General features: G+C 48.2%; 1 protein-coding gene across 1 annotated transcript in view; it reads left to right on the top strand.

Moving 5' to 3' along the window:
* LOC128941470 (serine/threonine-protein kinase PAK 1-like) overlaps positions 1–14,771 on the top strand; it is a 69,438-nt gene extending 54,667 nt beyond the window's left edge. Inside the window, exon 9 of the mRNA XM_054283245.1 lies at positions 14,675–14,771. Coding sequence (XP_054139220.1) covers positions 14,675–14,771 — 97 coding nt within the window. The remainder of the gene's footprint in view (positions 1–14,674) is intronic.
* Positions 14,772–24,917: the final 10,146 nt, after the last annotated feature.

Genomic DNA, 24,917 nt, shown 5'->3' with positions numbered 1-24,917 from the left:
CATCAGTCAATGTTCTCAAAAAGCTGTGTTAAATTTGGGCGATGAAAACACCTCAGACACTGTGGATTAATGACAAGACTCTGAGGAACAGTTCCAAAGCAAAGGGCAGCAGCTTCTCTCTGGGCCACTTCTTGTGCTCCAAGGCAGCCGGGCTGCCCTGGCTGCCCAGGACTCTGCGCTCCACGGGCTCTGCAGAGCTGCACAGCGAGGAGGCAGCTTCGGGCACCTCAGCCCCTGGGCAGGAGTGGCTTCTTGCTCTGCAGGGCTGCCTGTGCGCAAAAGCAGGGTGCTGGCCTTCTGCTCTTGGCCCCAGCCTGGCCTTGCAGGGCTAATCCTGTTCCCTGTCTCAGATGCGCTAAAGACAAACTTGTTTGTTTGCAGCTCTGCACAGGTGTGATTTGCACCACAAAAGACCAAAGGACTAAGGCCTGAACAACAGACCCTGACTGAAGCCTCAACAACAGGACCTGAGCCAAAGTTGCCCTCTAGATGACCTTTCCAACCCAATGTTCTATGTATCTGCTCCTTAACCAAGTGTTACTATCAAAAGGATTGTTGCATCCATTCACTGGTGAAATGCATCTTCACCTTTCTGCATGAGGAAAACGGACACACCTGGCCTTGGTTCCTCCTTGAGCCCTGGGCAGGCTCGGGGAGAAAACCAAGAGGAGAATGAAACCAGCTGTCCCCCCAGCAGAAGCTCGGGCACATTGCTCGTCCAGCACTATCAGAGCTGGGCTACTCTCACAGCGCACTCGGAAGCCTCGTGGCCGGCAAGGCGGAGGCACCGCAGGATTTCCCGGCTCTCAGCCGTGGCTCTGCAGGGCTTGGCTGGGACAGCTTCCCCCAGCTGATGTGCAGCTCTGGATGAAGGGGAAAGCATTGGGGTACCTGGTGATGCATCTTCCTGAATCACCCGAGGCACCCTTTTGTAATAATGCTGAGGTGCATTGCTTAGCTTATCCTTTCCTGACTCTTTTTTGTACTTTTGCATTACAGTAAATTACACTGTTCCTTCAGCTGGTGTCGGTGTCTGCATCGCTGACCCTCCCCACCATCAAGACAAACACACAGCCAATTTAGCATGAGACCTGCCTCTTTGCCAGCCCATCTCTTGGCAAACAACCCTGGTGGCCATCTCCACAAATGAAATTCCCACTTTGCTACTTCCTTTTCTGCAGGCAGGCGAGAAAAAGAGCCACTCCCAGTTCTGGACACCTCCAGAAACCAGCTGCTTTCAGCAGTCACAACCCTGAAACATCAACTCCTTCCTTAACCTGCCACAGAGAGCTCCCACCAAGAGGCCTTTTGTCCAAGGATAGCCACAGAGGAGCTTGAGAAGGGAGCAGTTTGAAACACAACTGCTTCAGAGTTTAAACCTGCCTTTATCAAATGAGCACACACCAACCTGTCCCAAAGGGAAAGCAGGCAGGAAAGAGAAGCTCCTCTCCCACAACAGCAAACTTTGTGCTTCCTTCTGTTCCAGCTGGAGAGTGGAGGCCATGGGCTACACCTCACTTTGGGAAGGAGCCCTGGGAATTGTCCTGATCTGGGAGGGCAGCAAAAGGAATTCTCCAAAAAGTAGGAAAAGATTCTCTGGAAGGAATAGATGATGACAATATTTCTTCAGAAGAGTGAAAAAAAGAGTAATTGATGCATTTCAAAAAGTGCCCACACTGAAATTTTTTTGCCAATACAATAATTCCAAAGTCTCTGTGGTGTGTCATGAAGGTCAGGAATGAACCTGCAAGGCTTGGATAAACATCACTGGTGTCCGTCCGCCAGAGCACAAGCAGCTCCCAACAAGACTTCAAGACTAAGGGACAAAGCTTCCCCCTTCAGCTCCCCACAGCAGCTCTAGGGAGTCTGTCTCCATTGCAAGATCTCCTTTGTCAGTCTACAGTGACAAGAGTTGGCTGCAGGAAGCATTTGCATTGGAGCTCTCCCCAGACTGGGGGAAGAAAAAGGAAAGGTGATTGCTGAGGAAAGAAAAAGGCAACCCTGTCTGGGGAGACACCAGTGTGATTTCGCTACAACTCTAGGCCAGAAATCCCTTGAAGAAAGCAACATCCATCCATGGGGCAGCAGTTTAGCTTTGATATCCATGCTGACAAAATTGCTTAAAATTGCTGCCCCTTCCTGCTGCTGTAGCTGACTCCAAATCATGAGAAATGTGCCAACTTTGCCAGAGACAGGTAGACATGGTGAGATAAAACCAGCTAGTCTGCCGAAAAGGAGTCCAAGTGAATGTTTTCTAACTCCCCGTTTTTATCCTTTCCCCAGCCAAGCCAGAGCAATGTCCTTCCTCTCTGCCACTGATGGTGACCCAGGCAGGGGATGCAGCGTGAGGACAGAGCCTATCACTGCTGCCAGTGCCCTGCCCTGCCCTTCCCTGCCTGCCTTGCCCTTCCCTGTCCTGCTGCAACCTGCTGTGCTGTGCCGTGCCGAGCCGAGCCCGGCCAGCGGTCACGCATTTCGGGAAGGACCCTCCCCTGTGCCGGCCGCCAGCATAATGAACATACCACTGTCTAACTTTGACTGGTTAGAGAGGCTTTGTCCTCTTTCAGTTTTTCAGGTTTTCAGGTTTTCAGTTTTTCAGCTGTTTCAGTTTTAACAATTCTGGGAGCTTTTGTTTTCCCTGACATAAGTACAGTTGCTGCCAAGGGAAACACACCCAAAGACCAGTAGTGACCCAGCCTTCCCTTTGCTTCCCTTTTCCTTCCCTCAATGCTACACAGCACTCTCATACCAGGACCTCAGTGCTGCCTTACCTGAGGATTATGAGCTGCCTCCAGGCCTTTCAGGCTAAGTGCAGGTGCTCAGGACTCAGGTTTTCCTAGCTTCTTGGGAGAAGGTGTTTGCTTCATCTGGACTTCTTGGGGTTTCATCAGAGGAACCGGGAACAGGCAAATTTCCTCTCCACTGTGAGCTCTTCATTCTGCTTGTTCCCATGGAGCCTAAATGCCAACCTGAGCTCATCGTTCCTCTGGTACCCATAGACCATCACAACCTTTCCATGGCCTCTCCAGAGAGGAGCAGCTGCACATCTGCAGAGCAGCAGCTGCCAGCCCACAGCCCATCAGGGAGGGAAACAGCTTCTACCCTTGCTTTCCAAGCAGGTCCTGGTGAATGACTCTTTAAAGTGTTTTCCTGCAGTGCTCTATCATGGGTAGATCTCAAGTGAGAATCAGGTAGAAAGTGTCAAGTCACCTAGGAAGGGGGACCTTGAAACCAGAAAGATTCTCTGCCTGCTTTTGCTGTCCTCGCTGCAGATTTGGAGGGTGTTCTGGACATTTTGCAGACAGCCTCTCTGTAGGGGTACAAGGGCAAGGTGAAAGATATTGCCTAACAAGTGGTCAGTGTTAGGTGCACTCTCCTCTTTCTTTGAATGAAGCCAAACTAGGACTCTGATAGGACATTGCAGATGTTCAAGACTGTCTGGCCTGCAAATCAAGCCATGCCATTGAAATGAGCTCTGTGTGCCCCACAACAGCTGCAGCTGCAGAATATGGCCTCACCCTCAAGGCTGTTTATAGAATAAACTCACAGTACAAGTTTAGCATGCATGTCTGCAGATCTTGGCACTTTCTGGGTGAATCCATTTTCTGTGGTCTTTTGTGATGAGAAACCAAATGTAGCCAAATCCCAAAGCTGCTGGGAAGATGCACAAAGCTGTGATTATAAGGGGTTTGTGTGTGTATGTGAGTGTGTGTGTTTGTCTATATCAGATTTCCAGTCCATGCTTTAATCTATGTACATGTCAATTAGGATAAATATTTTCAAGAGGAAGAACTCACTCCTCCAATCCCCTGGGAAGTCTGAATACATTTCTGGAACTGAGGTTGCTGTGTGCTTCCTGTGATGTTTGATCCAAGGCAACACTAGAGCTCTGCATCCCAAAGACACATTGTGGAGCCTGACCAATGTGTTTGGATTCTTGCAGCCACCCCAGACACTTCAGCCCCCAGCGCTCCAGCTGGCAGTGCAGGTTCTGCACAGCCCCCCGCTGGCTGTGGAATACTCCTGGGGAAGAGGAATTGCCAGCCCTGGATCTGGACATGATGCTTGAGACACTGGAGGAGATGTTTTCTCCCCCTGCTTGGGCAACTGCATTGGACAGGGAAAAAAGGGGCTGGAGTGAGAGCTTGTGAATGTTGCTACATGGTTGAGAAGGAAAAGCTTCTTGAGTTCAGCTGTGAATGGACAAGGAAGGCTTTGCCTGGTAAAGCAAGACTTCCTAAAGAAGAGGAAATGAAAATGTCATCCCTGAGTAAGGATGAAAAGCTGTGAGCCTGTGTTGGCCAAGTTTGGGTGCTCCTTTTCCTGGGAAGAGTCCTTGATGCAAGAGCATTTGTGGCGAGGAAGTGGAAGCTTTGTAGGTTCTAAGAGGCTTTGTTTGATGGGAAAGAAGAGAAGAGTGTTTGGAGAAGTGGCACTGTAGGCCATGTGTCCCGTGCAGGGAGGGGCATGCCAGAGGTGCCGCAGCAGATGTGGGCTGTGCCTCTTTTGGGTGGGAAGGCCAAGGCAAAGCAAGGGCTGGGCTGCAGCTGCTGCTGCTGTGTGAGCCCTGCCGTGCGTGTAGGCGCTCCCAGAGCCGTGGCTGGGGCTGGGCTGCAGCTGCAGCTTTCTTGTCCCCTCAGAAAGCTGCTGCCTGCAGTCCAGTTTCCACCTGGGAAATCCTCAGCTGGGCAAACTGGCCAGTCTATGCTGTTCCCGTTGCAGATCTCCGTCCCCTTGCTCTTGGGCATCTCTGTGGGAAGAGATGTGTGTTCCTATGCTTTCCGGGCCAAGCTGCAGCCTGGATGAGACTGCTGTGCTCAGGGCTGTGGAGGGAAGAGCACATCCCTGTGCCAGGAGCTGGCAGGACTCCTCCTTAGCAGCCATTCCATGTGTTCAGTGTCACCCCCATGTTCAACACTGTCACTGTCAGCTTTGACAGCTCTTGGACTGTGTTTCAGAAGTCAAATTTTTCTGACTGTTGAAGGGCTTTGGGGCCCAGAGTTCTTGTTAGGAACAAGGGATTAAGTGTGTGAGCCATGGAGGTGTTGGACCAGGTGTTTTGTGTAAGTGATGAGAAGGGTTTCTGCCTTTCTGTTTCTCTTTCAAGGGGAATATTAATGTTGCCCCTGAATCGTCAGGAGGGGAGCCTGTGGACAGAGCTGCAGCAGAGGGAGCTTTGCCTGGCACTGAAAGCTGCAGGAACAATTCCCAGGAGCCCGAGGAGCTCGGTAAGGACAGAGCCACCACTGGTTTAGAGAGGGGTGAGATGGCTACTCTGAGCCTGCCTCTGGCAGGAAGGGAGATGAGAAGGGTTGAGTTCTTGTCTGCAGGCTTGGTGCTTCCTGGTGCCTTGAGTTCAACTCCTGAACGGGCACAACCTGCCTGAGCCCTGCCCTCCACGCTTCTCCAGAGGCTCTGACACTGAGTCCTCTGCTGGGGCAAGAGAGCAGGGAATAAACCTGACCTTGTGGGAGTTGTGTCACCAAGCCAGCGTGTCTCAGTTTTGTGCTGATGTCCATGGATAAGTTTGCTGCAGGATGTCAGTGCTCTGGAGGCAACCCTGAGTGAGTCTTGAAGCAAGAGAGGAAAAGCCCAGCAAAAGGTCAGTGTAGAAGTCTGAGATTTTTGTCTCCAAGCATTAAATCCATGTAGTGCCAGTCTGCTGATAGCTGTAGTGAGATACATTAAAAATACTAGCAGCAGAAGCTCTGAGGCCAAGGACATCATTAGTCGCAAATCCAATAGCTCAAGGAAAAACTGAAATTGCCCCTTTAAATTAGCGAGAACTAAAGGAGAGAGAGAGCACTTTGGGTCTACATTCTTGAGCAAAGCTGGTGCTGCCTGCAGTCCTGTTAGGGAGCTCTTTCCTTCACAGCTGTGAAAAACAGAATTCACTGCTTAGAATTTTTGAACGTTTAATACTAATACGATAAAAAAAGACAATATTTGCAGCACTGTGGTGCTCCTGGCACAGTCAAACAACACCTGGTGTTTAGAGACAGTGTTATCTTTATGGTGTTACATAGCTGAGATGTAAGCATATTCATGTGATTCGTGAGTTATTCAAGCATTCTTGGCAATTTTCTGATGTTTTGAGAACTCCTTTGTTTGACTTCTTCACACTCAGGCTTACTGCATGGCATCCTGTGTGTCACGTCAATGTATTTTATTTCTTCTTGTGTCTCTTTCCTGCTGTTTCACATCTTCTGATAAGGCTTTAGTATGTTTTCCCTCAATTTAACACTGTATTCTCTAATAATCCTCTGGTGCTCTGGTTTGTGTCAGGTTTATTTTATCATTTGGACAGGTTGGTCAGTGGATGGCCTTACACTGCTTTTAGTTACACACAAGCCTTTTTTCTCCTTAGGTTTTGCTAGGGTCTATAACACAATACACTCATCACACGATTGTTTCCATAAGTGATGCATAGATATTATATTCATTACACTGCTCTTTCTATGAGCAACACAGTGCAAACTTAAGCTGATGGATTCTGTTCTATTACAAGCAGCTAAAAGAGTTCTAACTGATGCCATTTCTAAATACTTATAATCACTAACAACTCGCATAAGCTAATACATAAATGCCAAAGCCAATATGACCTTGTCATTTGTCACAGAGCTGTTCATCCCAGAGCTAGTGGTTGTTTTGGAGGAGCGGTTGCTCACTGCAGAGAGCAGGTTGTAGTTGGCAGGGAACGGTGCTAGTTCATAACTCAGCTGCCAGCACCTTCAGCTTCAGCCATTTCAGTGAGGACTGAGGTCTCTCTGTCAGCACAGAGAAAGAACCAGGCTGGGCTTCTTTGTGGCAAAGGGCTCTCATGGGGGCCCTTTGCACTGCAAGGGCTTTGACTTTATTGGGATACTTCAAAACTTCAGAAGTTTTAAACACTTGGAAGGAGTCCGGCTCTTTCAAAAGCAGGCTTCAAATTGCCAAGTGAGATTTTGCTTTTCCGGCCATCTTTTACAGTCTTTGATAGAAGGACAGTTACTTCCAAAGGGACAAATGATGCACAGAGGCCAGTATTGACCCAGCGTTCCCTTTGCTTCCCAGATTTCCAGCTGATCTGCCTTGCCAGGAGGGCTGCCCTGCATGGGAAGAAGGATCAGAGGGAGAGCCTGTGAGCATCAGGCAGGTGGAATCCCTTAGTGTACACATAGATTTATAGATTTCTACAATTCTATTTCTATATCCCTATAGTTGCATTTATAGATTTACAGAGGTGCGTTTATATGTGCATATATATAGATCTATATAGTTAAATTGACCTACATTGTTATAGATGGGATAGAATTAGTTACATTTCTAGATTTTGAGATTTACATTTATACATTAATACTGTTACATTTACATGCCTACATTTAGATGCTTACATTTAAATGCTTAGATATAGATCTAGAAATATGCATAGTTATTTAGTTAGAGGTATGTGGAAGTTTAGATGCATAGATTGAGCTGTGTATGCCTAGGCTGCATTTTTACCTCTTTCCCCCCTCGGCTGCCTTTTTCACCTCTTGCTTTTCCCCCGGTGCCCCCTGCGTCCCCTGTCCCTTGTGCTGGGTCAGAGCTGGCGGCCGGGCCGGGCGGAGCAGCACTTCCAGCCCCGGCTGTCCCTGGAGCGGTGGGAGCTGCCGCTGGCCCCAGGCACTGTCCCCCGAGGAGCTGCTGAAGGACGGTGAGACAGAGGGGGCTGAGGGGGCTGTGGCGCCGAAGGGACGGTGACCCTGAGCTGCTGCTGGGGCTGAGGGCTGTGGGGCAGCCGAGGGCCATGGTGGCGCTGAGGTGACAGGGGAGTGGCACAGGCTGACGGGCTGGCTGGCTCAGAAGGGACTGAGGGCGATGAGAGGACTGTGAGGGGCTGAAGAAAATGAAGGGGGCTGGGGCTTCACCGAGAGCATGGCGGGGCTGAGGGGATGGAGGGGGCCAGCAGGGAGCGCACAGGGCTCCGGGACTGCAGCTCTGCCAGGCCTTGGAAGCAATTCCAGAGCCTCCACTTTTGCCACAGCTCCAAGGAAGACCTTGAGGGACAGCCGGAGACTGGCGGGAGGCAGCAGGGAGGAGCTGAAGGCCAGCAGCAAGAGCAGGGGACCTGCTGCTGCCAGCCTGGAGAGAGCCCGGCAGGCCCGGGAGGCAGGCTGGGGCTGAGGCTGCCGTGGGCTGTGGCCGTGGGCACTGCCCGGCGGGGCAGGAGCGGGCCCTGCCCGTGCTGGGGCTGCTCAGCGCAGCTGCCCCGGCTGGCACAGGGGCTGTCCTTGGGCAAGGCAGCTGTGGCGGCAGGGCCCGGGAACTGTGCCGTCTCTGCCGGGCTGCTGGGGCTGCGGGACAGTCCCGCCGCGGCTGCGCTCACCACAGCCGGGCCCGCTCGGCTGCTGTCTCTTTCCGACCCTCCTGGGGAGGCTCTGGCATTTCCTCTTCCCTGATGGAAGTGTAGCTGCTGCCAAGGGAAACGTTCCCACACTCACTCAGTGTTCCCTTTGCTTGCCAGATGTCCCATCTGCTGTCGCTGTCCAGGAGAGCTGCTCTGCACGGGAGGAGGAGACCGAGGGAGAGGCTTTGAAGATGGAGCAGCTGGGATCCCTCTGCTTGGAGCTCTGTTGAAAGATACACAGACTTGCATGTGAACAGGGATTTTATATGGACTTGTACATATGTAGCCTGCTATTTGTACAGGCCTATTTCTATACATATAATATTATATTCATTAATATATTTTATATTTTTGAATGTAGTATGTATATATGTACATATATACATACATAGAGGTTTCCGGTTACATATTTGTGTGTATATGTATCTAGTTCTTTATGTGTATTGTAATATCTGTGTTTAGATTTCCATAAGTACACAGTTGTGTAGGTATCTATTTGTATTGATGTCGTTTTGGGTATATGTCTTTTTAAATAGCTATATTGGTATTTGTATCGGCATATATGTCTGGTTGTGTAGTTTTAGCTGTATATTGATCTATTTCTATATCTGCTATATTTACATATATATCCAGATGTATAGCTGTGTATTTGTATCGATGCAGTTCTACAGTTATTCAGATTGGTAGAGCTGTTTTTTCTCTTTATAAATAGGTTTTTTATGTATCTGATTTTTGAAAGTAATATGTAACATTTAATCTATATTCACATCTGTATGTTGTGGTGGTTATATATGTATATAGTTCTGTTTAAATATGTGTATGGACTTGTATAGTGGAGGAATTCTGTTTATCGAGTTCTTGGTATTACCTAGAGATACTGATATTTTTGTATTTCTATATGGGCTGTACACTTGTTGTAATATTTCATTATTTCCATTGATCTTTGTGTGTGTAGTAGAGTGTTTGTAGAGGTTTGCAGATTAGTTTTTATCAAAGGAAGTTGATATTTGTATGTTTCTAAATAGCATGGTGAAACAATCAAATAAATTACTTTTTTAAAATTTAACAGAGATCTCTATAGTTCTATGCTGTCAGTGCTGGTGTAGCAATTTATAAGACATGCCATTTGTCAAGTGAGGTGGATGTGTTGTAATTTGTGCTACCCAAAGCCATGGGCAGATGTACATGCTGGAGGATTTTGGCCATGCAAATCTCCAGCCATGCCCAGCACATGCCCCACCTGCACTCAGGCTGGGCAAGGGAAGCACAGATTTGGGCTGGCAGCAGAGCCGCACGTTGGCTCAGAACTCGCTGCAAAGGCCTGCTGGCTGAGAAAAAGGTCAGGGCTACATTTTATACATTCTATTTCTTAGAGAACATATATTAAAATATATATTACTTAGTATATTGTGGGAATCATTAAAATCAGAAGGTTTTTGGAAAGCTGCCCCTGAGTGAGGAGGATTTCCAGCCTAGAGGAATATAAACATAAAAAAGAAGAGCATGGACAGTGCCATTGCCAGAGGCCCAGGCTGTTTAAAGGAGGAATGGATCGTCCCCTTTGCTGCCTGTAGCTGATACCCCTGTCAGTAATAAGTAGCAACTCTGGGGGCTCCTGGGCAACGAAATGGGAAACCATCTCTCTAAAACAGTATGGGACGTCTTTTACCACCTTGAGGCAATTTTAGAGCGTAAAGGCTGTTCAGACATCTCAAAACGTGAACTAAAAGACTTATTTTTCTGGGTAAAAGCAAATACTCAAAATATAGACTTGAAGTCTGATTTTACCTTTGATTTCGGAGACGAAATAAACTGGATAATTGACAATCTAGTCTCTCTCAGAAAGGAAGAGAATTTGGTCCAACTAATGCCTGAATCCAGAGCTTTAATGGAGAGCTTTGAACAGAATGATTGTAACAGAGGCGTTCTCGAACATCAGAACAGAACACCTGGCTCTGAGACTTTAATTCCGAGTGGTGCTGGGCCTTCATCCTCCTCTGGGGGGATCTCAGGTTTTGTTCAGGGTTCCTTCCCTTCTCCTGGTGTGTCCAGAGTTTCTCCAGGCGGTGTGGACAGCACCTCGATCCCTGGGAAAGGGGAATGAGATCAGCTTCCAGCTTTGGTCATGTCCTCTGTTTTTTCTGGGATTCCCAGCATCACAGGTGTTGAGACAGGCTGTCCTCCCGTTCCTCCATGAAATCATCCACCCCCGGAATTCCCAGGAAAGCATTTGGGATTTTTGTTGCATTCCGAGAATTTGGGGGGTAAGAGGTCATGTTCTGGGGAGGTTGGGAGTCAAACAAGTCCAGGAGATGAGAGTTTGGGGAAGCTTTGCAAAACAGGGGCTGCTGTTTCTGTGCCCTGCTCCTCTTCCAAAGAAGATGCGGCCGAATCTTGTCCTGAAATTGTGCAGGCAGGGTCAGCCAAGGGGGACTCTGGATCTGCTCTGCCTGGCCGAGGGGCTGCAGGGTCACCCCTGCCACTGTTTCCCCTTTCAAGACTCTTCTGGGATTTTTGCCGCTATTGGCTCCCAAGCCTCAGGTTACAGCAGGTGGGAGGGCTTTGGATTTGGCTCTGCCTGCAGGGGAGCAGGCAGGGAGGAGGACAGAGGTGGAGTGTGGTAGCCAGGGTGTGAGCAGGGCAGGGATGGCTCTGCCCAGAGAGGTGGACGGGGTGGAGGTGGGAGAGCTCAGGAAAGCTGCTGTGGAGACACAGGCAGTTCATTCAGGAGCCTTGAAGCCTGTCTCATTCTCTGCTGAGGAGGGAAAAGCATGCTGAGATTGCAGCTTGGACCTGAGAGTTTTCCAGCTGTATCCCTGCCGGCAGGGATGCAGTGTGGTACCTGTCACAGTCCATTGGAAAGCCTCACAAATACAAATTCCGGATCTGCGGCTGGAGAGCAGCCCGATTTGTATGAATCTAAAAAGATCCAATTTAGTGAATCCAGACGTGAGTTAGCAGGCTCTGGCTTTCTTCCTGTCACCAAGAACTTGGAGCTCTCCTCCCCAGCCCTTCCTGGCATGGCTTCTGGGAAAATTTGTTGCTGCGGCAACCCTACTGCCAAGAACTTGGAGCTTCTTGGCAGGGTTCCTGGGACAGCTGATGACAACATTACCTGTTCTTCTGGATCAAATAGATCCAGAAGTGATCAGGAGTGATGAAAGGGAAAAACAAAACACAGTCTAGACCAACGGTAAACCTTCCATTGCAACTACCTAATTGGTCCAATAGTATTCAAAATATAGAAAAAAATTTGGGTTCCAATAAACAACTCCTTGCCTTACCTGTAAGATATGCTTGTAATGATGTAAATCCACAATACGAAATTCTTTCTCACCATGAAATCAAAGAACTTATAGGAAGAATGTAAAAAATTTTTTATAACTTTCCCGATCAGCCTCCAACTGTAACACAGATGCTAACAGCTTGCACTAAGCTCACCTCTCCAAAACATCTTGCTAATGTGCAAGTCAATGCTTTTGGAAAGCAGATTGCAGATTCTTAAGAAAAGTTAGGAAAAACATTTGGACATAATTTGGGAAAGGCTTTGGGAGAAAATTTGGAACAAAAAATGGAAAAAGCTTGAAAAGGCCCTTGAAGCACAAACAAACATTTGGAAAAAATCTGTTGGTACTGTACAGCTGGACTCAGATAACAAGGCTTGTGGCTTTGCTTGTGGTAAAGCAGGACACATGAAAAGAGATTGTCCTACAATAGCAATCAAACCTAAACCACTTTCTATTTGCCCTCAATGTAGGAAAGGGAAGCCTCTTGCTAAGTACTGTCCTTCTCAATTTGACATCGATGGCAAAGCTTTGTCGTTAAACTCAAAAAAGAGCGCGGATTACCACCGCACCTCGACACAAGTAGTGACCTCCTTACAGTCAATTACCCAGTCAAATCAGTCAAATGGCATTGGTACCTCAGTCATTTATTCCTCAGTCATCCATCCCTCAAATGGTCCCAGGTCAATACCCTCGTGTACAAGGTTTGAATTGGCCTCCTCAAAAATTGATACACCTTTTAAATACTTTCTGTTATGAAAGTATTTCTACTGGAATTATCAGGTGGATAATTCTGACAAGAGCTTCTGATTCTAGGCAGAGCTAGCAACAAAATTTTCAGACTTTCAGTTCTTCCAGCTGCTGTTTCAATAATTTGTAACAAAGAGCTAATATATTTATCTCCTGCATTTAATGTTCCTATAGTGACTCCACCAAAAACACCTCTAGCTATTGCATTTCTTCTACCCATGAGTACAGCCAAGCAAAACAACTTTCCAGAGAATTCAATGCTGTGCGTGCCATTTGGAAGCTCAGGTCCTGAGGTCTTTTGGGTCCAATGTTTCAACCGCAACCAGGAAAAATTGACTTGCTGCCTGACTCACTGTGGTAAAACAGTTTACATTGCAGGCATGGCAGATACTGGTGCTGATGTCACTGTAATCTCTGACATGTTTTGGCCCAATGATTGGGATTTAGTAGCTCCTGCAGGTTCCCTCACAGGGATTGGAGGTGCTGCTGTATGTTGGCAAAGTGCATCCATGATTAACATTACAGGTCCTGAAGGAAAGGCAGCAACGGTGCGTCCTTTTGTTGTTCAGAAGCTTCTCACCGTCTGGGGGAGAGACGTCGTGTCCCAATGGGGAGCAGAGCTGGAGGTGGGCCTCTGATGGAAACCACATCAAAACCTGCCACTTGAAAGCTGAACTGGAAAATTGATCTTCCTATATGGATTGATCAATGGCATTTAACAGAGAAAATATTAAATAGCTTTAAAAGATTGGTAAAGGAGCAATTAGAAGAAGGTCACATCACTCCCATACATACTCCCTGGAATTCACCAGTATTCTTCATCCACAAGAAGATATTAGATTTCTGGAGGTTGCCTTATGACCTGAGGAAGATTAATGAAGTGATGGAAGACATGAGACCTCTTCAACCTTGACTTCCTTCTTTATCAATGATCCCAAAACACTGGCCTCTCATTGTCATTGATTTAAAGCATTACTTTTTCCACATCCCACCTCATCCCGATGATACTCCAAGATTTGCCTTTTCAGTTCCTGTCATCAATCAAAGAGAACCCATGCAGAGGTAGCACTGGAAATTATTGCCTCTAAAAATGAAGAATTCGCCTCTAATTTGCCAATATATTACAGCACAAGTTTTGTCTCCAGTTCGACTGAAGTATCCAAGATCCATGATTTCACACTGCATGGATGATTTGCTCATCGCAGCTCCAACGAAGCCACAGATGGAGCAAGCTTGTCCTAGCGTTGTTACTGAAATCCAAAATGCTGGACCTAAAATTTCTACAACAAAATCCAAGAAGTTTTTAGTTAAGAGATTAGAAAGGTCAGTTTTGAAGGATGTTAGTAATGACACTTTATACTGTTGGCTTTCATGTCTTTATACAACTTTGCAATATAGAACTAATCCATATTTTGTTTCTCAAATCAGGGCTAATTCTTTGCTTCCTGGATTTTTAGTGGAAAGAAACCGCGAGAGTGGAAAAAGTGACAGTGGTTATTTCAAGCACTTTGCCAAACATTTTGGAACAAGCAAAACTGAGTCACGCCTTTCTTCACCAAAATGTCCAAGCACTTGTGTGAATGTTTCCAATTTCCAAAACTCAAGCTAAGGGTATCATCAGTGCTTGCCCTGACTGTCAGCTTGTGCAGCCTCCTGTTTCGACAGGAGCGATCAACGCACAAGGTTTGCAAAGCCTGCAGTTATGGCAAACAGATATCATCAAATAGCCTTCCTTTGGTAAATTTAAAAGTATTCATGTTTCAGTGGACATATTCTCTGGTGCAATTTTTGCTTCTCTTCACACAGGTGAAACAGGTAATCATGTCTGTCAACATTCTTTGCAAGCTTTTCCTTCATTGGTCTGCCCCAAGAAGTAAAAACCAACAATGATCCCACATACATATCCCAAAGAAAAGGCAACATTTCTAAAAGAATGGGCTGTTTGTCACATCTTTGGTACTCCTCACTCACCCTCAAGCCAAGCAATCGTTGAGAGGGCACATCAGACATTAAAACATCATTTAGGTCAACAGACAGGGGGAGTTGAGGTCACACCACAGCTGAGGTTGAACAATGCTTTGTATGTTTTTAGTTGTTTAAGCAGTTCAATTTCAGAACCTGATTTACCAATTTTTAGGAATTTTTACAATAACACACAAGCAAAACTGAAAGAAAATCCTCCTGTTTTCATTAGAAACCCTGAGACTGGACCAATTGAAGGTCCTTTCCGATTAATCACCTGGGGTAAAAGGGTATGCTTCTGTCTCTACAGGTGCAGGAATTGTGTCCCAGCCAAAAACATCAAACCATATCGCACCCCAGAACGTGTTGACGAGTCCAAAACCGAGGAAGCAAGTACATGGACGTGAGCCGAACAGAGGGATCCCAGGGCACGCCTGACGTTCCTTGTGCATCGGTGGAACCTGCAAACTCTGATTTTGTGTTAATGCTATTTATAAGTGTGTCAATTGTATGTCAAATATTTGTTTCTTAGAGCTGATTTTTGGCAAAAGTGTGGGTTTTGTTTTTATTAGGTTATAGATCCCCTCTCTTGGATCTTCAAGGTGAAATCTTATCTTAAGGTCAAAAGCAAGTTTTTAAATTGATATATATGTGAGGATTTTGCCAAAACTTAGCTCATTAACAGGATGGAGCAAAATCAAATTATATGCTGGTGTTGCTGGGTTTTAATTGCTTCTTGTCGTGCGGATTTGCCTGTGTTTAACAACCGAAAACAAATGTTTGGGTGACCTTAGCCAATCCAGCAGGCTCGGATACCATATGTTTGTCTAATTGGGAACCAGAAAAGCCTTTTTCAACCTGTCTGGTTGGTGTGGCAGTAAAGGATTTGCCTTTGGTCAAAAAGCGATCCAAGGGTGAGCCAGGTGCAATTGACAATGGGAACAATCCTGCATTGAATTGGAACGTCTGGGCCAAAGAACTTCCCAAAGCCGTATCTGAACCCCAAGAACAGGAAATCCTTGGTTCTTTAACAATGGATTTTTGCCTTACCTTTACAGCTAATGATTGATGAGAAGGTGATCCTCCAAAGTACAATGTTACTCCCCATTATTTTGCGTACAGAAACTTAAGTTTTGTGTAACTATTCTAACAGTTGGGATGTGCTTTCTGAGGCTGACCAATATCCATGACAATTGCCCAAGGGATACTGGTTCATTTGTGGAGATAGGGCTTGGCAGGGCATTCCATTCCACCTTGAAGGTGGCCCATGTAGCATTGGGATGCTCACTGTAATTGCGCCTACTGCCAAAGCGGTCATTAAAAAGAAACAAAGGGGAAGAAGATCTGCTCGTCATTATGATGAGAACTGTAGAAGTGATTTCATGCCTTGGAAGGCTGCAAACAGGGTTTGTTTTTACCCCAACTGACTTCAGCAATGCATTGAAACTATTAGATCAGGTTGGATGTTGGCTGAGTAAGCAAACTAATGCCACATCCACTGCAATCAGTGACATGTTGACCGATGTTAATAGTGTTAGACATGCTACCCTTCAAAATAGAGCAGCAATTGATTTTAGTTTACTGGCACAAGGCCACGGTTGTGAGGAATTTGAAGGACTGTGTTGTATGAACCTGTCAGATCATTCTGAATCCACCCACAAAAGCATACAAAACCTGAAAGATTTGACAGCCCAAATTAAAGACGACGGTGGGTCCTGCTTAGATGATTTGTTCCAAGGATGGAGCTTTGCACCTTGACTAAGGGAACTTTGCAAGATAGGTCTCTATGTATTGGGTGTTTTGGTAGTGATATTAATAGTAATACCTTGCGTATTTCAGTGTGTGTGACGAATGATGAACAAAACTGTCCAAAAAATTTTTATCATACAAGAGAGAGAGGTAGGAAATGGATTCACAGAGAGTTCTTGAAATCTCACGGAGATGGTGGATGAAGGTATAGAAATGGAGGAAGGTTTTGAGTTAAGACCCTGGAACAGACGAGACTTTTTTGGAACAATGACTTGTAACTATTGTCAGGCGTAATTTATGCCCTTTCCACTGACTGGACCTTCACAGCATTAGATTGCTGTCTTGTAATATAGCAATGCTTAGTTCCAGCAAGAACATGCTTTAAGCAGAGAATAAACAAAAAATATTATAGTAAGAGTACGAAATAAATGACAAGTCATGAATGACACGATTGGGAAGGTTTCATTTTGGGTGCACAGAGAGGGGGAATTGTGGGAATCCTTAAAATTAGAGGGTTTTGAGAAAGCTGCAAAAGGCAGGCCTTAGATACAGCAGAATTGTGAGTAGAGCTAAAGCAACAGTCATGAGATAGGTCAGCAGAAAAATTTTTTAAACTGTAGAAAAAGCAAGGGCAAATCGAACAATAGGCCTGTGAAATAATGCTTGTCTGAATAGCTCTCTAAGCTGCAGAAAGTTTATCTAGCAAGATATTAGGAAGCTTAAAGCTTAAAAATGGAGCTCTTTGCCTTGTGTCTTACAATGCAGTATTGTATCCAAAATAAGCAAGCATTGTTTTAACCAAACATACGTGTGGTTATGGTGATTGGATAGAACTACTGTCAGTATGCTTTTGCTTTGTGTGATTGGTCAAGAAACTTACAAAGAAAGTTGTAACATTATGGTTTTTGGCCTGCTGCCTGGATTTTGAGCTGCTAGCATCTTTCCATTAGCATAATCATGTAATGAACGAGACTGATGCTGAAAAATAAACAGCTCAAGGCACTTTCCATAGCAGCCCCGTCTCGTTCGCGTCTGTAAATAGCCCCCGGCCGGTGTCACCCTTCAGCATGCTCGGCATGACCTTGAACTCCATGGTGCTGTGCAACTGAAGCAGCAGGACAGGGACCTTTGCAGCCTGAGCTGCCCTTGTTCCTCTCTGCCCGTGCACAGAACACAGCGTGGAAGAGAAAGGCAGCAGGGCCCTGCGTGTCCCCATGCTCAGGATTTGTGCCGCTTCAGCTCCATGGACACATGGGTAAAGTGACAAATGTAAACTGTTTATTAGGGAAGGCAAAGTGAAGGGTGAACTGGGAGGCAAACAAGGGGATAGGCAGGGCCTGGGGGCTGGAGGGAGGGAGGGGAGGGAGGGGAGGGGGGAGGGGGGGGGAGGGGGGGGGAGGGAGGGACATGACAACGCGCTCCTGGAGCTTCCCACAGGCTCAGCTGTGACCAGCAAGAGCTGTGCCTGGAGTTCCAGCTGGTCCCCTGTGTTCTGCAGGTGGTCTCATCTTCACTGGGAAATGGGGGTTGATGAAGGACACAGGTTCTTCTGGTCCTGCAGACCAAGTTCGGCAGCTCTTGCCTCGAAGTTCAGCTGGATAAATTTGTTGATGAAGGAGGGGCACTCATATTCCCTCAGGGCTTGAAGGGCTGGAAAAGAGAAGCACAGGGCCACGGTTAGAGGCCGGATTGCGGGAATCCAGGGAAACGCTCCTGCCAGGGCCATCCCAGCCAGCTCCGGCTATGGCCAGAAGGGAGGCGGAGACAAGGGCTCGGGCCGGAAGGTGCTGGCCTCGGTTCCCCCACGTGTGCCTGAAAGCTCTCCAGGCTCTGCCCCCGCCGCCCCTCGTCCGTCCGCACAGGGAGCAGAGCCCTCGGCAGCCCGGGCAGGGATTGTAACTGCGGAGCCGGGATTTGTAGCTGCCCCTGACGGCTCCCACTGGCACCCGTGCGGCTGCAACCACTCACCCTGACTGAGGACCTGGAGCTCCTCCTTCTGCCCCATCATGAGCACTCCAGCGACCCCTGGTAAGACAGAGCCCGTGGCGGCGCCAGGAGGCACAGCTGCCCGACACAGGGGCTGCCAGCCCTGCAGCCGCACATACCCTCCAGGGGCATGGAGGGGCGCGGGGCTGCTGGCTCACCGATCAACCTGACGGCCGCCTGTCGCAGGCGCTTCTGTGGGCTCTGCAGGAAGGGCAGGGCCCAGCGCAGGTGCTCGGCCGCTCGGCTCTCGTCGTCAAGCAGCTGCGGGGAGGACCGACGGGGAAGGCTTGATGCGGGCTCTGCCCTACGGCCGGGCGCTCCCTGCACCCAGCAGCGGCCGAGCCGGCCCGCACGGGCCAGGGCAGGGAGCGGCGTGTGGGGCACAGACTGGTGGGCTCGGCTGCGGTGCTGGGCAGGGGCACAGCTGCCAGCCCCAGCACGAGGGGCAGGAGGCTTCCCCAGCCCGCAGCTGGGGCTCCCTGGCTGTCCTTACCAGGCGCTCGGCGAACTTCATGCGCTGCTGCTTTGTCAGCAGCTCCTCCAGGTCCCTCCTCCTCTGGAAGCGGGCTGCACAAAGCAGGGCTTGGAAAGAGGCCTGGAGAGCAGCAGAGAGCCGCAGGTGGCACCAGAGCCCAGGGCACAGGACCTGCATGCCTGTGCCAAGGCCAGGGAAGGCCGGAGCCTGCAAGCTGCCAGGACAGGAGGCAGCCCAGCTCCTTGCCAGGGATGCAGCAGCGTCACACAAAACCTGACCTTTGCCACACGCCAGTTGTCATCATGCCAGTGCAAGAAGAGAGGGAGCAGGCTCTGGCTCACAATTCTCATGAGAGGCTTTTCCCTCTCTTCATCTACCAGCTCCATCACTTTGCTGAAGAGCCGAATGGAGAGCAGCTGCGCCTGGCTGTCATCCTGGAGGAAAGGAAGAGACCTCAGCACCAACTACTCCAGGCCCATCAGGGCAGAGGCCCAAAAGTGCACAAGGCACAACATTTCTGGGCAGCATCCAGTGCCCGTGGCTGGGGGCACAGAGCCTTACATTCTCCAAGTATGGCAGGAGCTGCTCGGCCAGCTTCAGGGCGGTGGCACTGGGTATCTTGATGTTTTCCATCTGGAGCATGTGTACAAGCACAGGCAGGATGATGGCGACCGTCGCTACATCTGCATGCGCCATCTGCTCCAGCAGGTCTTGGCAGAGGCCGTGTATTCCTCCACCCTGTGTGCAAGAGCAGGCCATGCTGTGAAGCCGAGGACAGCCGCAGCACCAACAGCTGCTTGGGGCACTCGGGCAGCTGAAGTGAGAGGCAGGAGAGCTGGGAGCAGATGCCTCGGCTGCCAAAGGCCAGCCAAGGCCAAAGGTCTGCGTTGCCCAGCCCCACGCTGTCAACGTGGCTTCAGCCACTGCCCCTTCTCACCAGCGAGGGCTCCTTGCTGAGCTCCACGTGGCCTCTGAGCTCTGGGTGCAGCCTGTCCCTGCTCTCGCTTGGGAGGTGCCTGGCCACAGCCGACAGGGCACTGGCACTGTGCTTGTTCAAGTGCAGACCCTGCAGGGCAGTGACAGCCTCCGGCCTGCCCTCAGCCACTGCCCTGACTGAGTCTGCTGCACGCTCCGGGGAGGCCGAGGTGACATCAGGCTCTGCCCGCAGCTCGGCCGTGCCCTCGGTTGTTGCGGCGCTGGTGTTTCTGCGCCGAAGGCCCAGGAACCTCCACAGTATCTGCAACAGAAGGAAGGAAGGGCGGGAAGAGAGGGACGTTCCATGGCCTGCTCCAAGCGCAGCGCTGGGCCGAGCAGTACCAGCAGGCCCAGGCCAGGTGGGGATGGCCGCACGTACCTGCGCTGCTGTGTGGAAGCGGCCGCGAGTGGGGCCCTGCTCTTGTGTCCCATCCTTGCCTACATCTGGCAAAGAGCAAATGCAGCCAGAGCTGAGGGGCTGCGGGAGAGGCCGGAGAACACGGCCCAGCCCTGCACGGCCCAGGCAGGGACAGGCCCCGGGTGCCCAGGGGATGGAGCACGGCCTGGGGGGCAGCCCCAGCCCCTCTTACGTCCTGTCTGCCGGGACGTCCACATAGGCCGGGATGGGATGGGGCCAGGCCGGCCGCAGGCACCAGCCCTGCAGCCCGGCTCTGCCACTCACCGTCCTGCACTGGCTGCAACTTCTCTGGCTCTGCAGGCTGCTGCGCTGGGGAGGCTGCAGGGCCTTTCTTTTTCTTCCCCTTAAGCACCCGGAAGAGGCTGAGCACTCTGCCTGCCATCCTGCTTTCTGACCTGGGAAAAGCTCTGAGTCAGGGAGTCCTGCAGTCTGGCCGCAAGGCCAGCCGCAGGAGTAACGCCTTGGAAGAGCTGTGGTTCAGCGACGAAAGAGCCGGCTGTGTGGGGCTCCTCACAGCACAGCTCTGGCACGTCCTGTCCCCTGATGTGCACCGAGCACTGTGGCGTTGCTTCGTCACCACCAGCACCCACTTCACCACGTGTCACAAAGGGTCCTGTTCCATTCCGTTCCATGGTAACCATGCGCCGTGTCAGCAAGGGCCCTTGGACACGCTGCCAAGTGCTCTGGAGCCACCCCAACGCCGCCCCAAATGCCTCTGTTTGGAAGAAATCCATTGCCCCAAGTGTCTAAGACAGTCCGGGACACACTAAGCCCAGCCAAGTGCTCAGGGGAGGACTCTCCACAGTGCCAGGCCAGCACAGCCCAGCTCGCTGCTGGCTCTGGAGCAGAGCAGCTTCCAGCAAGCACGGGGCAAACGCATCTTGCCAAGTGTTAAAACACACCAGATAGGGGAAGCAGCATGAATGTGTGCATCAAGGCCTTTGAATTCACAGCTCCCCAAGAGAGCTTTGGGGCACTCAGCTGGACAAACAGGATCCGGCTCAGACCTGTGCTCAAAGGTGGGCAACAAACCCTGCTGCAGGTGCTTGGCTTGGTCTCTGCAGGCCCAGGCAGATGCCAAAGCTGCTCTTCACATCCTTCCCCTGCGCCTCAGCCAAGTGCAAGGACTGAAGGAAACACAGGAAGTCAAATGGAGACACTTGCACCTGTCTCACTGGGGGCTCCTGGGGAAGCAGTTTCCTTGGGAATCAAGCCCCTCTCTTCCAAGGGCACTTCCCCAAATGTGTACAGTTCCTGGGCAGCACCAACCCACCCTTAAGTGTGGGGTGCGGAGGTTCATGGACATCACACCATAACCAGTATGATCCAGTGAAGCTAAATTTATTATTCCTAAAAAGACTCTATTTATAATAAATCTCTACTGTCCACACGTCTCTAGCTAATACATGATTAGTTAATCCTAGCTGTTCACACATCTAAAATAGAATGCTGATTGGATCATCTAATTTTTCACACGTCTTGCTGGGGTTGTATGGCCCATCCATGGCTCACTTTCCCAACCTTGCTGACAAACATGCTGAGTCCTGATGACTCTTCTTCTTGCATCTTTTTCAAGGATATACCGACCCCATTTCTGAATATGTCCATAATTCATTCTTTGTGAACGTGTTCATTGTCCATTATTACAAGCAGGCTGGATTGTGCATTGGCTGAATATGGCCATTGTCTTGCAAAAACTCCTCCACTTGCAAAATATCTTCAACAGTTCCCCACTTTTGTTTTTGCACAAGCCAGACTGATTTAAAAGCACGGTCAATTACTTTTTGCACACAGCGTAGTAAGCAAGGCACTATTAGCAGAATTGAAAAAAGAATGAAATACAAAGCCAATAATATTTAAAATTATTTATTAATTACACAGCCAAGAATACCTAATGCCAAAGCATACTAAGTCCTTGAGCCAGCCTGTTATTCCCCAGGATTTTAGCCACTCATCAAAAGAATTCTAAACAACTGTCAACTTTATCATGTTCTCCTTCAGCAATGACACTTTCTTGTCAATAGATTCAGAGTGCTCAGAGAGATTCATCCCTTCAAAATCTTCACACCCATCTCCCTGTGCTAGCAACAAAAACTCCATAGCAGCCCTATCCTGTAACACAGTGTGGCGTATGCTGCCTATATCAGTGGTAAGCTCATTCAGTACTTCAGATGTAAGTTAATTTGTTTGTCTGTCCAACAAGCCAATCGTTTGAATTGTGTAAGGGCCTGTGATGAAGCTACTCCTGGTGTAAAAAATGATGCCAGTATAACCAAAGGCATATTCTACAATTCTACATTATCCTTACAGTCTGAACCTAATAGATGCACACTACGTTTTGGATGTTGGAATTTGTGCCTGATGTCAAGCATCTGTTGAATGCTAGGGGCAAACAGTGTCAATTTCCCAAAATAGCACAGTCCTCCTCATGCTTTCTGAGGAATCGCACGCTAAGCTTTATCTCCACAAATGAGAAAAACTCCAGAAGGTGACATCCTTGCAGATTTTGGTCTTAGGGATACAGACCATGTCCAATTGGCACAGTATGCCGTGGTATTGTAATACCAGGAAGAAAGAGGAGATATCCAAGTGCTATCATCGCCGGGTTTTCCTGATTTCTCCCTAATCAGCTCTTTACCCCTGTGGTACTCATAGAACAAACAAAAATTTCCTGGGCGCTGATCCCAAAATATCCAATTCCTGTGGTCACTGACTTGTAGTATTTAAACCTTGAGCAATTTAAATGCCTGGACTCCTAAAGGATTTTTAGAGATGCTTTGTTTTTTACACCAAATTTCTGTGATCATCCCATTTTGATTAGTACACCAATTTGAACAGGCCTTATTTAAGTTGCCATAAATTTGAGCTCTGGTCCAATTTCCAAATTCTTCCATTGAGTCTAAAGGAATTCCAATTAAACAGGTGCCAAATGGATCCAAAGGCGGAGCTAGTGATAGGCAGAAAGATTCTTGCCTTGTTCTGTTAGCCTATGTAACCGTCACGTTAGCTCGCTGCTCCATATTGTATACCCCCTGTGTTTCCTTAATCACTCCACTAAGCAACATTGTTAATATTTGCCAGACTGGTGCCATTGTTGCCCTTGTTGTCCATCACGCCTGCGCTTTGCTCAAACTGCTTTAGCTTGTTCTCACTCTAAATCTCTCAAGTGATGTGTTTGTGGTATTGCTATTCTTACTCTACATTTTGTAGCTATTATCTTGCTCTCTAGCACAATTTGGTTTACTACAGCAATTAAAGCAAGTTTAAACTGCAATCACAGTAACAATCTTTGCTTATCTATTTCTATCAAAGATACATCTTGGAGAAAACTCTGATGTCTTCTTGAGTTATGCCTTAAAAGTTTAGCTAATGCCCTTCTTGGGGTAAATACTGTTAAGTGTGCAAGAGCAGTTACTTTCCCAGATGGAGTAATGTATCTACAAGGCCTTATGTCATGCAAACTCCTGGTACTTTACTTGGTTTTCTTGGTAGGGATCTATTAGGCCAGTTTAAAACCACCATTGTTCCACAGCCTTTTTAGCAGTGTCCACTGGTAGGCAGCCGATCCTCAAAATCAGCTAGACCACTGATACACCTGTGTGGATTGATCAGTGGCCACTGTCAAAGGAAAAGCTGCCCATAATCCAACAATTAGTGCAAGAAGAGCTTGAGGAAGGGCACATAAAGGCATCCCCTAGCCCTTGGAACACTCCAATTTGTTCCATCCCGAAAAAGAGTGTGAAATGGAGAGTGGTCCATGACTTGCGTGCTGTTAATGCAGTCATGACAAGTATGGCTGCCTTGCAACCTGGTTTTCCATCTCCTACTATGATACCTGAGCAATAGAATCTATTGATCTCAAAGATTGTTTTTTCATCATTCCCTTGTATCCAGTAGACACTAGTCATTTTGCATTTTCTGTTCCACCTATCAAGAAGGCAGAACCCTACAAAAGGTATGAATAGATTTCTTTGCCCCAAGGCAGGCAAAATTCCCCTACAATCTGCCAAATGTATCTGGCTTGGGAATTAGAACCTGTTTGGCAGCAATTCCCTGAGTATATCATCTATCACTACATGGATGATATATTAGTGGCTGGAAAACAATTAGACTCTGTAACTGTTGTAAAAACCATGACAATTTTGCTAGAGGAAAGGGGTTTAAAAATTGCCTCTGATAAGCTGTAATCTTCTGCTCATTGGACATATCTCGGGTGGCAGATTGATCAGTCTGTAGTGGAGCCACAGAAACTCACCATTACAACTGAGATGAAAACTGTGCATGATGTCCGGAAGTGAGTGGGGCAATGGACTAGACCTATTTGTGGGATAACTAACGAAGAACTTGGACCATTAATACAGTTATTAGGCACTTCATCTTGGACAGATGAACGCCGGAGCCTGGATAAGAGACAACATCCGGCCTTGGATCACATTGCCGCAAAGGTTGCTACATCGCATGCACATCCTCTGATTGAGCATGTTCCATCTCAATTGATGATCATCAATCAGAGCAAGGAGGGTGACAATTATGCCAAGCATCCTTTTGCCTTGATTTTTCAATGGGTTAAAAGTTGGGCTAGTCCTTTCATTCTTTTGGAATGGGTATTTTTACCTGTAAAACAATTAGAACTATTGCCACGCGAATGGAGCTTTTTGCTCATTTGATGATGAAGGGCAGAGGAGAGTATCGGAAATCTGGGGACATGAACCATATTTGATGGCTCACTGGTATCTTGAATGGGGAATTAGACATTCTGTTTCATTATGGATAGCTTGGGCTGGATATGATGGTAAAGTTCACAATACTTATCCACGGCACTGGGTGTTATCTTTAGTGGAGCATCAGCATCTGGAGGACAGACCCTGGAGATCTGACTGTTCAGTATCAAAGCAGACAGTATTTACAGATGCAGGTAAAAGGTCCAAAAGGGCTGCCTGCACTTGGCAG

The sequence above is a fragment of the Melozone crissalis genome, unplaced genomic scaffold, assembly GCF_028551555.1.
Source record: "Melozone crissalis strain CALT ecotype California unplaced genomic scaffold, PUWL_Pcris_2 ptg000036l_1, whole genome shotgun sequence".
In the NCBI taxonomy this organism is placed as follows: domain Eukaryota; kingdom Metazoa; phylum Chordata; class Aves; order Passeriformes; family Passerellidae; genus Melozone; species Melozone crissalis.
The sequence above is the reverse complement of the archived record's forward strand: the minus strand, read 5'-3'. Positions and strand labels throughout refer to the sequence as shown.